This window comes from Rhinolophus ferrumequinum, chromosome 15 (genome assembly GCF_004115265.2).
Source record: "Rhinolophus ferrumequinum isolate MPI-CBG mRhiFer1 chromosome 15, mRhiFer1_v1.p, whole genome shotgun sequence".
Lineage (NCBI taxonomy): Eukaryota > Metazoa > Chordata > Mammalia > Chiroptera > Rhinolophidae > Rhinolophus > Rhinolophus ferrumequinum.
This window is the reverse complement of record NC_046298.1, coordinates 41933769-41949080: the sequence shown is the minus strand read 5'-3', so window position 1 is coordinate 41949080 and position 15312 is coordinate 41933769. Positions and strand designations below refer to the sequence as shown.

The following is a 15312-nucleotide window of genomic DNA, read 5'->3' as shown; positions in this document are numbered from 1 at the left end:
AGAAACATGGCACCCAGCAGTTGCAAAGGTCACATCAACCAGCCTTGGGCTCCAAGTCCAAAAATCCCAGGGAAGGATTGTGATTGGCCCACCTGCATATCAGTTAACTTGACTAGCCAGTTGGTCTACTATGATTGGGTGAAGTACCAGTCCTGGACCAATGATTGTGGCCAGGGAGGTGGGATTGTGCAAAAACTCAGAAGCTTCCACCTGTCCCACAAGTTTGAAGTAGGGCAAGGTATGTTTTCAAAGAAATGGGGCGATGACACAAAAGATGCCTGGGAGTTAGAGTATGAGGACTTTGGGTTACAAAAGACAAATACAACTCCATCCATCATAAACAATAAGATATTGCCAGGTCCTGGAACTGGGTAGTCCAGGAGAGGCCCATCAGGATTCAGGGGGCTCAAATGTGGTCATCAGGATTCTCAGAGATTTCTCAACTTGGTATCTAGAACATTTTGTTTAACTTTGTATAGGTGTTTAACACACAGAGAAGTGCACCCATTATACATGTATAGTCTGCTGAATTCACAAACAACCCATCCATGCAGCCAGCTCCTACGTGGAGAAACAACATCCCCGAAGCCCTCTGGTGCCCCCTCCCAGTCATTGTCCCCCACAGTAATCACTATATATTTAGGGTGGGGACTGAGTTCTGATTTTCTCATCTTTTGTGGCCAAGATAATATTGTTTGATACATTGAGAGATCATTATTTTATTATTATTATTATTATTATTATTATTATTATTATTATTGTATTCTTTAGTAGTTCTCAAACTTGAAGGAGCATTACAATCACCTGCAGGGCTTGTAATGACAATGCAGCTCCTCTCAACCCCCCATCCAGGATTTCTAATTCGGTCTGTCTGGGGTAGGACCCAAGAATTTGCATTTCTGAAGAGTTCACAGATGATACTGATGCTTTGAGGACCACACTTTGAGAACCACTGCTCTGATGGAACTAGAATAAGGTACCGTAGCAAACAGGTACCTTTCTGGACAGAACAAAATAATTTTGTAGAACATTACACCTTTGTGTTTCCTTGTCTCAATTCTACAGATAATCACTTGGGATGGAAAGCTCAGAGCCTTGCAGTTTCAGAGTGACAATCAAATCCGTCTCTTCCTAAGGAGGGACATAGCAGGAGATACCTGCAAACCCATCATCTAGTAGTCCAAGTCTTGGGGAAATGGCCAGTGCTATTGAAGCGTCCCTTTCATTGGGTCTCTTGGTGCTCTGTCGCCCCCTTGTGCCCAGCCTCAGACCTGCATAAAAAGAATGTGCCTAGGCAGTTCTACTGGAACAGTGGCTGGTTATCCTCCACGTGCCCGCAAGGGTCACTCAGATTTTCTCCTGCCCTGAACCCTGGGAGACTGCCCTGTGAGGACTCCATCCACGGAGATCCCTTGCCCTCCGCCTTCTGTTTGGGTTCTGATCAGAGGCACTGACAGGAAACCCAGGGGGAGGAGGAGAGAGGTGGGAGTATTTATTTTCTGCACCCTCCCTGCATCCCTGCCATTTTATGGCAGTAGCTATGTTCCTGTACCTAGAACTACAGCTCCTAGGGGCTCTTCTCCAAACTCTGCCTTTCTGCCCAAAGGGTGATAATGGCTTGGCTCTCACTGCGGCTGGACCCCTGGTACCACCCCATACTTTGTGGGGTCCTTCACCCTGTCCACCCCTCTAAAATGTCCCTTCATAATTGTTGCCACTTAAACTCTTTGAGTGACCACCTGTTTCCTGCTAGGACCCTGACTGAATCACAGCACAAACTTAAGGAGAGCCCAGGAGTGAAGGGGACCCTGGCACACCAGTGGTCCCCAGAATTTCTTTTCAGGAAGAGCTTGGGATGGCCAAGGGGCTGATAGGAGAGCTCTGTGGGGCTTGTCCTGAAGCTGATAGGATGTATATGGGATTATTTGGGGGAAGGGGCTAAAGCCTTCATGATGCCTTCCTTGGAGCTGTCCCTGACTGTCCCCTTAAGGGAGGGTGGAAATAAAAAGCCTTTATTGCTGTGTGCTGTGCATCGCAGGTCACTTGGGCCCTTGGTTAATTCTCACTTTCTGTTTCTCTCAAGAGCCCTAAGAGGAAGGCAGTAATATGGTTCAGAGATGTATAGTCTCTTGTGCAAGGTCACACAGCAAATGACTACAATAGTAGCTACCTTTAAAAAAAATACTACCACTGCATGTATATGAAGTTCTAGAACAGGCAACACTAATCTCTGGTGAAAAAAGAAAGCACAGAGTTGCCTCTTGGGCTGAAGTAGAGTGTGAATATTGTCTGGATAGGGGCAAAGAACAATGTTCCTGGGTGCTAGAAATGTTTTCTGTCTTTATTTGGGTGCTTAGGCACATGGGTGTATCTGTTTGTTACAACTCATTGTATTGTTCCCTTAAGATCCGGGCATTATTTTTATTACAAAGAAAATAAACAAAAAAGAATTTGCAGACCTAATAGCTGCCATTTTTGAGTGCTGTGTGCCAGGTCTGTCTGAAGGAACTTCGATGGAGAATGAATTCTCAGGACCAATTTATGAAGGATGTGATGAGAATAAAAATAAGCAAATATGTTTGGAGCACTCACCTGTCGCATATTCACTCCCTGAAAACAAGGTGTACTTACTGCACACCTATTCTGTGCCAGTGGTCTTCTAGGCAACAGACACAACAGTAAACAAACCAGACACAAAAATGACACTCCTGGTGGGGAGGCAGATAACTAGAAAAATATTAAGTGAACTACTTGGGACATTAGATGGTGACAAATTCTGTGGAGAAAAGTAAATAAAGCAGGGAAGAATGGGAGCATGGGGGATCACGTTTTACAGACTTGATAGCATTGACACTTAGAAATGACCTCCCCATGACAAAAGGACTATGCTGTGGCCCTATTGACATAAGAGGAAACAAGCACCGAGAGGCCACCAACCAAAGGTCTGGCCGAGGCAGGGCTGGAATTACAAACCCCAAGACTCCTTCCAGGGGTGGCCCTGACCCTGGCAGTAGGGACTTAACAGACCCCTTTGTTCTCTCCTTTGGTGGTGGTGGTGGGGGGGGGCGTGCAATGACCACAAGTCAATGACTTAGGCTTGGGGTCTCAGAAGGGAGGCAATGGCTCAGAAGGGAGGAAATGGCTCACAGCAAGTCAATGGGAGAGTCCCTTTCCCCCATAGCTGGGAGCTTATCAAGTGTGAGGGTTAGAGGCAGGGTGAGCAAAGGGGTTAATAAGATTGGGGCCTCCAGACTGGGGACTTTGAACGACTGCAGGGCGAGGGGGAGTAGGGGGTTCCAGCGGCAGGTAAGACTTCCCCGGTGAAGGCTTAAAGGGGTTAAGGGGGAGCGACAAAGGAAGGGTTAATGGGGGACGGGCCTGACCAGGGCGGGGCCTCGGCCGGGAGGAGTCGCCGGCGGGTCCCCGCGCCGCGGTGGAGACCAGACCCCTCAGCAGCCGAGAGCGCCGCCGCCCGCCCCGTCCAGCCGTAGCGCAGTGGTAGGTTCTGATCTCTCCCGGGCCCGCACTTGTCGTCCGGCTGCCTCGGGGCCGCTGCTCCTTGCGCCCCTCAGCGGGCTTTGCGTCCCTAGAACCGCTGCCTCGGTCTCCCGCGCCGTCTGGTCCCCGCCCCTCTCAGATGCTGGCTTCCCGGTGTCTCCGTGGTTGACCGGTCTGTCTCCATCTCTCCGCCTGTCTCTGATGTCTCTGTATCCGCTGCCCCCTCCCTCTACATCTCTGGAGGTCTCTGTGTCTATGTCTTTATCTCTGCCGCTCCATCTCCGTCCATCTGTCTCTGTCTCTCTCCGTCTCTGTTTGCCTCTGTCCCGCAGTGTCTTGAGGCGCTCTCCATCTCTGTGGACCTGTCTGCCTCCATCTCCACGTCTTTCTGTCTCTGTGCATCTCTTTGCCTTTTCCCCTCCTGTCTCTCTGTCTCTCGTGTCTCTCTCCCTTTTCTCTGTCTCTGTCTCTTAGACCCCATACTGCCACCTTCAGCCACCCTCATCTCATCCCAAATCCTCACCCCTCCCCAGAGCTTTCCTCGGGGCTGGGGTGCTGCTTGGGAGTGCGGTAAGGAGCATAGGCTTGCTACCTGGGGCAAGTGGACTCTGAGTGACACTGTGTCTCCAGTGCCTTTTTCACACAGTCACCTCACTGCTCCTGACGTCCCACCCACCCCACCCTCCAATTTCAGGAATTCCTGGCTGGGGGGTGGACTTCCTCCCTCACTTCCTCCCTTCCAGGATTTGGCTGGGTCACCATTAACTCCTTCCTGCATCGGCCTCATCCCCACTCCTTGAACTGGGCCCCCCTCCCCGCTCAGACCAGGCTGAGGGGCAGGTCTGCAGTTTCTGTGAGGCATGGGTTGCAGGATGTGTATTGTGCACTCAGACAGGATGTGCGCTGGGGTATTTGCTTAGGGACACAGATGGAGATGATGGCGCCCACACCCCCTAACACCTCCTCCAGGGCTCACCACCACCGGCCCCAGTCCTCCTGAACCCACTGAGAGGGTGCCCCACCCCCAGATCTGTCTCTGTGGATGAACTTGACTTCAGGTTTGGGGTGAGGACGGGGAGGTTTTCCTTTCTGGAGTGGGTCCCAGGAGGAGGAGACCAGAGAGACCGATGAGGTAGGGCCTCCTGAACTCTGGGAATCATATAATCAAGAAGTCTTGAATGTGAAGTCTTTGAATGGAACGACCCAGAATGTGAGAATAACAGGAGGGGAGGCCTGGGAATGCTCCAACCTTCAAATCAAAGGTCCTCAGGGCATTTGAATCCTTCAGTCCAAAAGGATTCGTGCTGGAATTTTGGCAGTTTTCAGCTTTCGCAGCTGTGAGCTCTAAACGGCTTTTGGAGCCACCTAGGCCAAGCACCCACTTTACAGATGGGGAAATTAAGGCCCAAAAGCAGAAGTCCCCACAGTGAGTTAGTGCCAGACTCGGGGTTGGGACTCTAGTTCCGCAGAAAATCCAGCGATCTGGCTTCTTTTGCTGCCACTAAGTCGGATTAATTTGGAGAAGGCGTCTTCACCGGGAGAAGGGAAGAATGCCAGGGTGAGTATGAATGGCTGGAATCCAGAAGGAAGCCTTTTACGAGCAGAGAAGAGAAAATATTTCTAAAACCATGGTGGTGGCCAGGGAGAGGGGACAAGAGTTGGTTTGGGTGGAAGGTGAGGAGTTTCAGAGGAGGAGAGAGAGGAGGGGAAGTTGGGGTGGGGGCAGGGATTAACTCCCGCCTGCCTCTGTCTCCTGACCCTCCCCATGAAGCCCACTGCTCCCGTGGGACAGGGCCTATAATTTGGTTTGTGTCTAGACAAATAATAACTCAGCTGGTGTGAGCTAGCAGGGAAAGATGAAGCCAGGCCCTCTTGGCAAGGGATTGGGATGCAGCCTGGGCTCCTAGGGCTCCCCCCCACCAGGTGGTGAGAATTTAGGGGCTAGATGAAGGCGGTGACTTAACCCGCCACCCCGTGATTCCTTAGTATCTCAGAATTCTGTATAAGCTTAGAACTTCAGGCGGCTGGAATGTTAAAAAATAGAATAGATAAAAGGGGGGAAAAAGTAGCGTTCACCATACGTAGAGTATGTTCCCATTTCTGTAAAAATAGGGACATACGTGTTCATGTTTTTGTTTGGCAAAGATAATAATCAGAGTTTAATAATAGATTATGAAAGTCATAGAATGTTAAAAAAAATAATAGAACATTCTAACAATAGAACTTTCGAATCTTGGAATGTGAACCTCCTGGAATATTGGGTTAGGGCATGGAAAGCCATCATGATAATAATAATAGAATGGAAAAAAAGTAAAGCTCTAAAATGTTATAATAATAGAAGGGTAAACCATGAAGTGGACTAACAATAGAACCTGAGGATTTGAGAATGTTGGAATCTAGAACATTGGAGGGCCCTGGTGTCCCTTACTGGCAGTGTGGGCTTTGGGGAAGATGGGGACTCCTTTGGTAGAAAAGGGGAGACTGAGGCCCAGCAGGATGGTCAGGGTGTCCGAACTGCCCCATGGTTTCCGCCTGTCGCCAGAGCACCAGGTGGGGAGCGAGGCATGGTGATCACATTTCGTCCCCTAATGAGCAGACCGGAGCTGGCCGGTCCCCTGGGGCTACCAGGGGAGGGGGGAGCCAGAGCCCACAGAGGAGAGAAGTGGGGAGAGGCAGCCTGGTGGCTTCTAGGACAAGGCTGGTGAGTGAGCCGAGGGTGCTGGGGATGTGGGGGCTGCATCGCTTCTCCTTCTTGTCCTCTCAATCCCCAGTCCTTTAGCCTTGCTGGATTTAGGGGTGGCTGGCAGACCTAGGACTTATCTGGCCTGAGCAGCTGAGACATGGGACTGGGGTCTGAGCAGTTCTTCTTGTCCCCAACTACCGCTCCACACTCGGGCTCCTCTCTCTTCCCTGTCCCTCAGAGGAGGAGGCGGCAGGAACTAAAGAGGGGGGACCGGGGTAGCTCCTTGTGGGGTCTGTGAGATTTGGGAGTGGTGTCCCCAGTAAAGCCTGAGTAAGGGAGGCAACTTAGATTTCAACTGAAGAGGGTCTTGATTCTGGGGGTGGAAGGGAGTCAGGTGATGGAGGGCCGCCCAAGACACAACAGTCACTTGCTTTTTTATGGTGAGAAAGTCTGTATATCTTTCAGCAGATTCTGCAGAGGGTCTGCGAACGCCAGACTTGAGGAAAATCACAGGAGTTCAGGGAGTGTGGAGAGAAGACATTCAGGGAAAGGGAAGCTCTTCAGTTAAGAGCAACAGATCTGCCCGTTCTTGGCACATCATGTGACTTAGACAACTGCCTTGCCCTCTGGGCCTCAGTTTCCCCTTCTGTACCAGGAAGTGGTCAGAAATAGCCTCTTACCACCGAGTTGTCACATATAGGCCTGCTGCATTGTGGAATTCTGAGTCTGACATTCCTGTGCTGTCTTCTGAGGTTTCGATGGTGAGCAGATCTCAGGTGAAGGAGAAGAGAGAGTTGTCTGAGTGCCCCTCCCCCCATGCCTAGCGTCTCCTAGAAGCAGGTGGGTTGAGGAGGTAGGATGGGAGGAGGGAGGGGTGAATGTCCAGCTGGTTCCCCCTTGAGGAAATTAGCAATGGGAAGTGTATTTCCTCTGGCTGCCAGAAATTAGTCTCCAGCTTGTGTGCCGGCTCTGGCCTCAGCTAAACCCAGGGGGTCTCCAGGGGGTGGGGCGAAAGGAAATCCCAGCTCTGGGGGCCTCCTCCCACTACCAACTGATTTCTACTTTCAGCTCTCCAGTGCCTGTGGAAGAATAATAATTGTTCTAATACTGCATAATTTATAGATGCTATCACCAAGGATTTTCATATCTGTGATGTGACTAGTATAAAAACTGTGCCGCCTTTGTAAGAAGGGGAAACTGAGGCTTTAGAAAAAGAAGTAATTCCCTCAATGTTACAAAAGTGGGAGAGACAGAGCTGAGGGATGAGAGGTTTTTTTTTTTTTTTTTTTTTTTTAAACAGGACTTTATTGGGGAACAGTGTGTACTTCCAGGACTGTTTTTTCCAAGTCAAGTTGTTGTCCTTCCAATCTTAGTTGTGGAGGGCGCAGCTCAGCTCCAGGTCCAGTTGCCATTGTTAGTTGCAGGGGGCGCAACCTACCATCCCTTGCGGGAGTCAAGGAGTTGAACTGGCAACCTTGCGGTTGAGAGCCCACTGGCCCATGTGGGAATCGAACCGGCAGCCTTCGGGCGTTAGGAGCATGGAGCTCCAACCGCCTGAGCCACTGGACCGGCCCCAGCCCCGGGATGAGAAGTGTTTTGAGTAACTTGGTCTGGGTGGTGGTCCAGGGGGTGTTCCGATTTGAAGGCAAGGACTGAATTGCCCTATTTCAGCCAAGAGGAAGCCCCCTCCATCCCATCTCGACAGGTCCAGGAGCCTCTGTGAGTCTGGGGTGAGGGCAGAAGCTCTGTAGCTGAGGACCCCACAGGGGGTAGAACTTACCTAGCAGGACTCAGTCCTGACCTTTCAGAGTCAATTATGTATGGGCTATAACCTGCTCTTTTCACTCCCCACCCCCTTTCTCTGGGACCCTGCAGAGACTTGTTTGAGCCTGAAGGGGGAGGAGGTGGTGTTTGCTGCCACAAGGCAAGAGGGAGCCTGTATTGGGGGATGGGCTGACCAATTCAAGTTTCTTCAGTTCGCAGTCTGTTGAGCACCTACTGTATGCCGGGCATATAGCATTCAACGCAAGGTCCTGGAATGTCCACTTTGGACTGACAGACAAAAACAAGATACTAGGTGATGTGAGGAAGAGAGCCCTGGGGAGTAGGTGGGACTCTGGGTAGGGAGGACCTCAATGAGGAAATGAGGAAGGTAAGGCAGCGAGTCCTAAGATCTGAAGGAAGAGCATTCCAGGTGGAGGGTACCGTAAGGGCACAGGGTGTGAGGCTGGATAGATCATTGGCCTCGAGGCCACCGAGGCAGGGGAGGGGAGGTAGGCAAGAAAGTCAGGTAGCCCCTTGTCACCTGGGGCAAGGAGTTGGAATTTTACCCCCAAGCCCATTGGGAAGCCATTGGAGGGTTTCAAGCAGAGAAGTAACCAGAGCTGATTTCCATGTTGGAAAGAACTTTGTGGCTGTGGTGTGGGAAGTGAGGTGAAGGATGTCAGAATGGCAACCAAGAAAGCAGTAAGGAGGCCACTGTAAGGGTCCAAGCAAGTGAGTGGTGATGGTGGCACAGAGCAGGCCGTGGCGGGGGCTTTAGAGAGAGTCATGCATGGATTTAGGATTTATTGTAGAGGTAGGTATAGCCAAGAGGACTTTCCCATGGAAGGATGCTCAGGCATCTGGGAGGTTTCCAAGGACCTGCTGTGTGACTTTGGGTTTATCCCTTCCCCTCTCTGGGCCTCAGTTTCTTCATCTGTCCAACTGACTCAACCAGTGGTTTTCTTTTTTTTTTCTTTTCATTTTCTAATTTTTCAATTACAGTTGACATTCAATATTATTTTATATTAGTTTCAGGTGTACAGCATAGTGACTAGACATCTATACAATTCACGAAGTGATCCCCCTGATTAGTTTAGCACCCACCTGACACTATATATGGTTATTACAACATTATTGACTATGTTGGACTTTACATTTTCGTGATTATTTTGTAACTGTCGATTTGTACTTCTTAATCCCTTCACCTTTTTCACCCGGACCCCAAAGGCTCCCCTCCCACCCTCAGTGGTTTTCAAAATGTGTCCTGGGGATTCTTCTGAAGTTCCCCCACTTTATTTCATCTAGAGCACAGAGCAGCTTCTCCCTTTCACTGTCTTAGATAGGGTTTCCAGTTAAGACTTTTTTTCTGGGCGGCTGGATAGCTCAGTTGGTTAGAGTGCGAGCTCTCAACAACAAGGTTGCTGGTTCAATTTCTGCATGAGATGGTGGGCTGTGCCCCCTGCAACTAAAGATTGAAAATAGCAACTGGACTTGGAGCTGAGCTGCACCCTCCACAACTAGATTAAAGGACAACGACTTGGAGCTGATGGGCCCTGGAGAAACACACTGTCCCCCAATATTCCACAATAAAATTTATTTAAAAATACAAAAAGATTTTTTTCAACCCATAAAATTAAACCTGTGCAAGTCCCCGGATATAGTGGCTTCCGAAGATGGCTCTGATTCAAGACTTTGCTCCCCTTCTCTCTGGGGCTCACGATAGTCAGAGGCTTGGTCCATGACTATCTTCTACCTTGTGCTTGCAGGTCTTCCCAGGACCAAGGCGGTGACAGGCCTAAGGTTCTCACTTGGGAAAGTCAGAGGGGAGTGGGAAGAGGCAATGAAGGGAGTGTGGTCCCTGAGGGAGGGGACTTGCCCTTGCTCCCTGACCTTGATGGAGTCTAGCAACACCTCCTCTTATCCCTCCCCCCCAGCCCTCTGCAGCTATGGTTCTCAGCCCCCACTATCAGCCCAGGACCTCTTTCTGTCCAGTTATTCTTGGCTTGAAACAGAAGCACAGGCTGGAGCAAAGGGGGCTAGAGCCAAGATTTCCCCTCTCCCGTCATCAGGACCTTGGACAGGTCTCTGAACCGCTCTGTGCCTCAGTTTGTCAAACGGGAAATAAACGGTACTTTCCTCATGGGGTTCTATAAATTTTAATGAATTGATACTCATAAAAGTACTTAGAACGGGGTCCGATATTAGTAGAACTCATAAACTTTAGCTGTTATCACCATGGTCATTATCATTGTCAAGAATGGGGTGCCCTGCGTTAGGAGTGGGAGGCTAGTTCCAGCCCCGGTTCCAGTTCTGCCACTGCCTTGCTGGTCCTTGAGGGGAGTGGCCAGCCTCCCCGGGCCCCTTCTCGCTGTCTGTGAAATGATAGCATTTATCTAGAGCAGCATTTTCCAAAGCCTGATACGACTCTTATGCCGGTTTTACATGGTTTCTGGAGAAAAGTTCTAAAATGTGAGTTGGGTCTTTATTTTAACATCGATTAGGCAAAAAATATATCTGGCACCTCAAAGCTGTGTTTTCAGAGATCTGTTGTCTAGAACGGGACTCAATAAGGCATCATCGGGGTGTCGACCCTCCGCAGCCTATAGGAGATGGCAAGGGGTATGGGAAGCAGGCGGCGGTCCCTGACTCCCCTCACTGTGGTCCTCTCTCCCCACAGGCACTGCAAAGTCAGCTTTGAACTCTGAGGTGGGGCCACCTCATCTCAACTGCTCAGCCCCTAGGTGGACCAAGCCGGAGTCCCTCCCCTGCCCCCTTCAAATCCCCCCTCCATCTATAATCTTCCTCTGATCTGGCCCTTACTCACCTCCTTCCTGTTTCTTAAAAACCCTTCCCACATTCTCCAGACTGAACAATTCCTGTCTGTCCACCCCCCACCCAGGACACCTCCTTTTCTGTCATCTCCTCAGTGGTTACTTTACTTATTTTATCATTTCTTACTGGGGTCCTAGGAAATGCCAGTGCCCCCACCCACATTACCTGGTCTTTTTAACATGCCCTAACTGTAGTTTGTCCTATCTCAACACTATCCTCTATATTGCCGGTGTCTTCTAGTACATTCCATCTCATCATTACTTCAGCACAGCCGCACTTACTTCCTCCATTACGTACAGATAATCTCCCTCTCACCACTGCCCACTGATGCCTTCATCTCCTCGATAAACACTCCCCCCAGCCAATTTTTTTGATATCCCAATATGTCCTCATTTACACTCTGAGTCTATAAACACCCCCTTGACAAAGCTCTTTGTTAATCCCACCACCCTCAAAACCTCCGCCTGTTGTAATTCTAACTTTCCCCTCTCAAGCTCCACTCTTTCCTGCCCAGCCTGGCCCTGGATTCATAGTCAACCTCATTTCTTCCTCGTGGACTGCCTCCCACCATGTGCCCCTGAGCCTCCAAGAAGGGGGCTCAGGGCCCCGATGGCCTCCCGCCCCCCGTGGCCCCATAGCCCCCGTGGGCCAGGGGAAGCTCCTGAAAGCCCCACTGCTGAGAATGGGCAACGGCACATGGGAGGGCTGCCACGTGGACTCACGCGTGGACCACCTCTTCCCGCCGTCCCTCTACATCGTCGTCATTGGCGTGGGGCTGCCCACCAACTGCCTGGCCCTGTGGGCCGCCTACCGCCAGGTGCGGCAACGCAACGAGCTGGGCGTGTACCTGATGAACCTCAGCATCGCGGACCTGCTGTACATCTGCACGCTGCCACTGTGGGTCGACTACTTCCTGCACCACGACAACTGGATTCACGGTCCCAGCTCCTGCAAGCTCTTCGGGTTCATCTTCTACACCAATATCTACATCAGCATTGCCTTCCTGTGCTGCATCTCGGTGGACCGCTACCTGGCCGTGGCCCACCCACTGCGGTTCACCCGCCTGCGCCGCGTCAAGACAGCCGTGGCCGTGAGCTCTGTGGTCTGGGCCACGGAGCTGGGCGCCAACTCGGCGCCCCTCTTCCATGATGAGCTCTTCCGCGACCGCTACAACCACACCTTCTGCTTCGAGAAGTTTCCCATGGAGGGCTGGGTGGCTTGGATGAATCTGTACCGAGTCTTCGTGGGCTTTCTGTTTCCATGGGCCCTCATGCTGTTGTCTTACCGTGGCATCCTGCGGGCCGTGCGGAGTAGCGTGTCTACCGAGCGCCAGGAGAAGGCCAAGATCAAGCGGCTGGCCCTCAGCCTCATCGCTATTGTGCTGGTCTGCTTTGCGCCCTATCACGTGCTCCTGCTTTCCCGCAGCGCGGTCTACTTGGGCCGCCCCTGGGACTGTGGCTTCGAGGAGCGCGTCTTCTCAGCGTACCACAGCTCGCTGGCCTTCACCAGTCTCAACTGTGTGGCCGACCCCATCCTCTACTGCCTCGTCAACGAGGGCGCTCGCAGTGACGTAGCCAAGGCCCTGCACAACCTGCTCCGCTTCCTGGCCAGTGACAAGCCCCAGGAGATGGCCAATGCCTCGCTCACCCTGGAGACGCCACTCACTTCCAAGAGGAATAGCACGGCCAAGGCCACGGCAGCCAGCTGCGCGGCAGCTCCCTCCTCCCAGGTGGACCAGGTGCAGCTGAAGATGTTGCCACCGGCACAGTGAACCTCACCTCAAATTGTGGAGCCCCCATTCCTCAGATCTCATCCCACACTCTCTTCCCTCCTTGTTCAGTGTATGCAAATTATATGTAAATAAGGCTGTGTTACTATTCATAAGAAAACAGGAAAACAGTGAGGTTGGTGTGTCATGGGTCGACTATCCTCCTCCTAACAATTCAGTTGAACTGTGGCTAGCCCTGTGCTGGGGCGGTGCTAATGACACCGTGGTGATGAATGACAGACCTGGCCCTGCCTTCATGGGCCCCTCCTCCAATGGACAGTGATGACTCCCAATGGGCAGGGCTCAGAGAGTGGAAGCCAGGGTCCGGGGGAACCCAGGAGGGCATCTGACCAGTCTGGGGGTCAGGGAGGACTTCTTGGAGGTGGGGTAAGGAAAAAAGGAGAAAAAAGGATTATTTCCAACACGGGGGTAAAAGTTGGTGACTCAAGGGGAGAGTGGAAGGAGAATGATCACCTTTGCTCTTGGGAAGCCCCCAAGGTCATATAAGGGAGAAAGAGCAGGTGAGGCCAATTTTGAGTTTCTAGATAAACAGCATTCTCCAAGTCTGGATTGAGGAAGAAGAGGGAAAATGTCAGAGCCCAAGTGAAGGGCAATCAAGGCAGAATGGCTGGAGGAGGGGTGAGCAGAGAGCAGGCTGGGGAAGGAGTCTTGAGACAAGAGGAAGGATATTTATTCATTCATTCAATTAAGATTTATTTGTTCCTACAGTCTGGCCTGCGCTGGCCCGGCCTGGGGACACAATGGCCCAGGCCCCACCCTCACGGGGCTCACAGTAAATGAGTAACTAAAAATGAATATGTTTGGAATTGCTAAGTGTAATGGGGGAAAAATAAAGCCCATTGGAGGGACAGAGTGACATGGATCTAGATGAGGTCAGGGGAGCGCTTACTCAGAAAGTGGCATTTGAGCAAAGACCTGAAGAAAGGGAGGGGGTCAGCCCTGTGGCTGTCAGGCAGAAGAGCACTGCAGGCAGAGGGAAGAGCAAGTACAAAGCCCTGGAGTAAGAGAGTGCCTGAATTTTGAGGCACAGCAAGTATAGTGGTGTGGCTGGAACAGAGGGAGGGAGACATGAGTGGGAGGTGAAACTGGCAAAGAGACAGAGGTCCGTCTTTTGGGCCTTTTTAAGTCCTGGTAAGGAATTTGCCTTTTAGTCTGAGATAAATGGGAGCTGCAAGAGGAGGGATGTGAATTGACTTAAATGTTAACAGGATCCTGCTGGCTGCTGAGTGGGAAGCAGAATAGTTGAAGTTAGGGCAGAAGCTGGGAGCCCAGTGAAGCGGTAACTGCAGTGGTCCAGGTGGGAGATGCCGTGACTGGACCAGGGTGGGTGGTGGGGTGAGCAGGAGCAGTGGTCAGTTTTGGGACTTATTTTGAAGGAATACAATGATGGAAGAAGCAGAAGCGCCTGTGGGATTGTGTAGCTGAGCCTCTTGCCCATCTTGGGAAAAGGGAGACTGTGAGCCTGAGCTGGAAGGACCTTTGGGAATGATCCCAGGCCCTATTCCAGGGCAGTCACTGGAGAGGCCGAGTGACTAGCCCAGGGTTTCACAGCCGGTGAGTCAGCCTGGGGCCATCCTGGACTCCCTCTCCCTTCCCTGTCTCTGCCTCTGTTCCCACGCCCCAGAGTGGCCAAGGCTGCTTGCCCTGGCTGGTGACCTCCTCCCTCCCCTGGCCCTCAGGAGTCACCAGGAATGGTCCTCCTTCTATTACCAGGCTAGAGAATGTGAGGAAGCACCCAGATCTGGACAGGCCTCACCCCTTCTGGTAGGTCACCTCCCTCTCTTTCTCCCCTTGGGTGTGTAACAGGCTCCAAGCTCCTGATGAAATGTGACAATCCCCCTAAACACACACACACACACACACACACACACACACACACACACACACACCCTTGCCCCAGAAGTTCCGAGAAGAGGTTCCTGGAAACCTTTCTCAGAGAAAGGAAGAGGAGGGAGGAGGGGAATGAGAAAAAAATCAACTTAATGAAGAAAATGGTTTTTCAGGAGGGGGATTACTGAGATGCAGGAAGTTGGGGCTTTGGTGTTAGGGAGGAGAGAAAGGAGGGAAGGAGGAGGGCCTGGGATTTGGGGGCCCTAGTAATTTTCCCATCCTGTCTCATTGCCATAAAATTACTGGGATGGAGATTTAGGGGGCCGGATATTTTGAACATAGTCACCTCAGAGAATCAGATGAAAGCCTGCACATTACCCCTCCAAATGTTCATTCCCATTTATTCAATAAATATTTATTGAGCACCTACTGTGTGCCAGGCACTGTTCTAGGAACTGAGGAAACAACAGTGAATTACACAGAGAAAAGTCATGTACAAGTTTGGAAGTTTCCTAAACCCATCATGGGGTACTGCAGCCCCCCAGTAGGTCCCTGGGCCCCAGGCTAACAACATCCCTAGTGATCAGAAGACTCTGGGCTGGGACTCAAGAAATCCCAGCCTCAGCTCCATCCCAAGACCCCTGGAATGTGGGATAAGTCCTTTTCATCCTCTGGCCTCAGTTGACCAGTCTGTAAAATGGGGAAGGGGTTGGGTTGGTTTCAAGTGGATACGGACCTTGAATAGGCCCCAAGCTCCCTTACACCTTCGTCCAGAAGGGGATCCTGAGGAGGAGTTGTTTTTATGGTCTTGACATTTCTTTTTTTTCTTTTTTTTTTTTAAGATTTTATTGGGGAAGGGGAATAGGACTTTATTGGAGAACAGCGTGTACTTCCAGGACTTTTTTCCAACAACTGA

At 51.2% G+C, this 15312-nt stretch overlaps 1 protein-coding gene across 2 annotated transcripts; it reads left to right on the top strand.

The window, feature by feature from the left end:
• Positions 1-3423: 3423 nt before the first annotated feature.
• Positions 3424-12680, top strand: GPR4 (G protein-coupled receptor 4). Of its 2 annotated transcripts, none has more exons than XM_033127048.1 (2): positions 3424-3498; positions 10623-12680. In XM_033127048.1, exon 2 carries the CDS (start codon positions 11460-11462, stop codon positions 12546-12548), a length of 1089 nt encoding a protein of 362 aa, XP_032982939.1. In that variant the 5' UTR covers positions 3424-3498; positions 10623-11459; the 3' UTR covers positions 12549-12680. The 2 variants fall into 2 exon arrangements, with proteins under 2 accessions (XP_032982939.1, XP_032982938.1); XM_033127047.1 differs by having other exon boundaries at positions 3473-5056.
• Positions 12681-15312: the final 2632 nt, after the last annotated feature.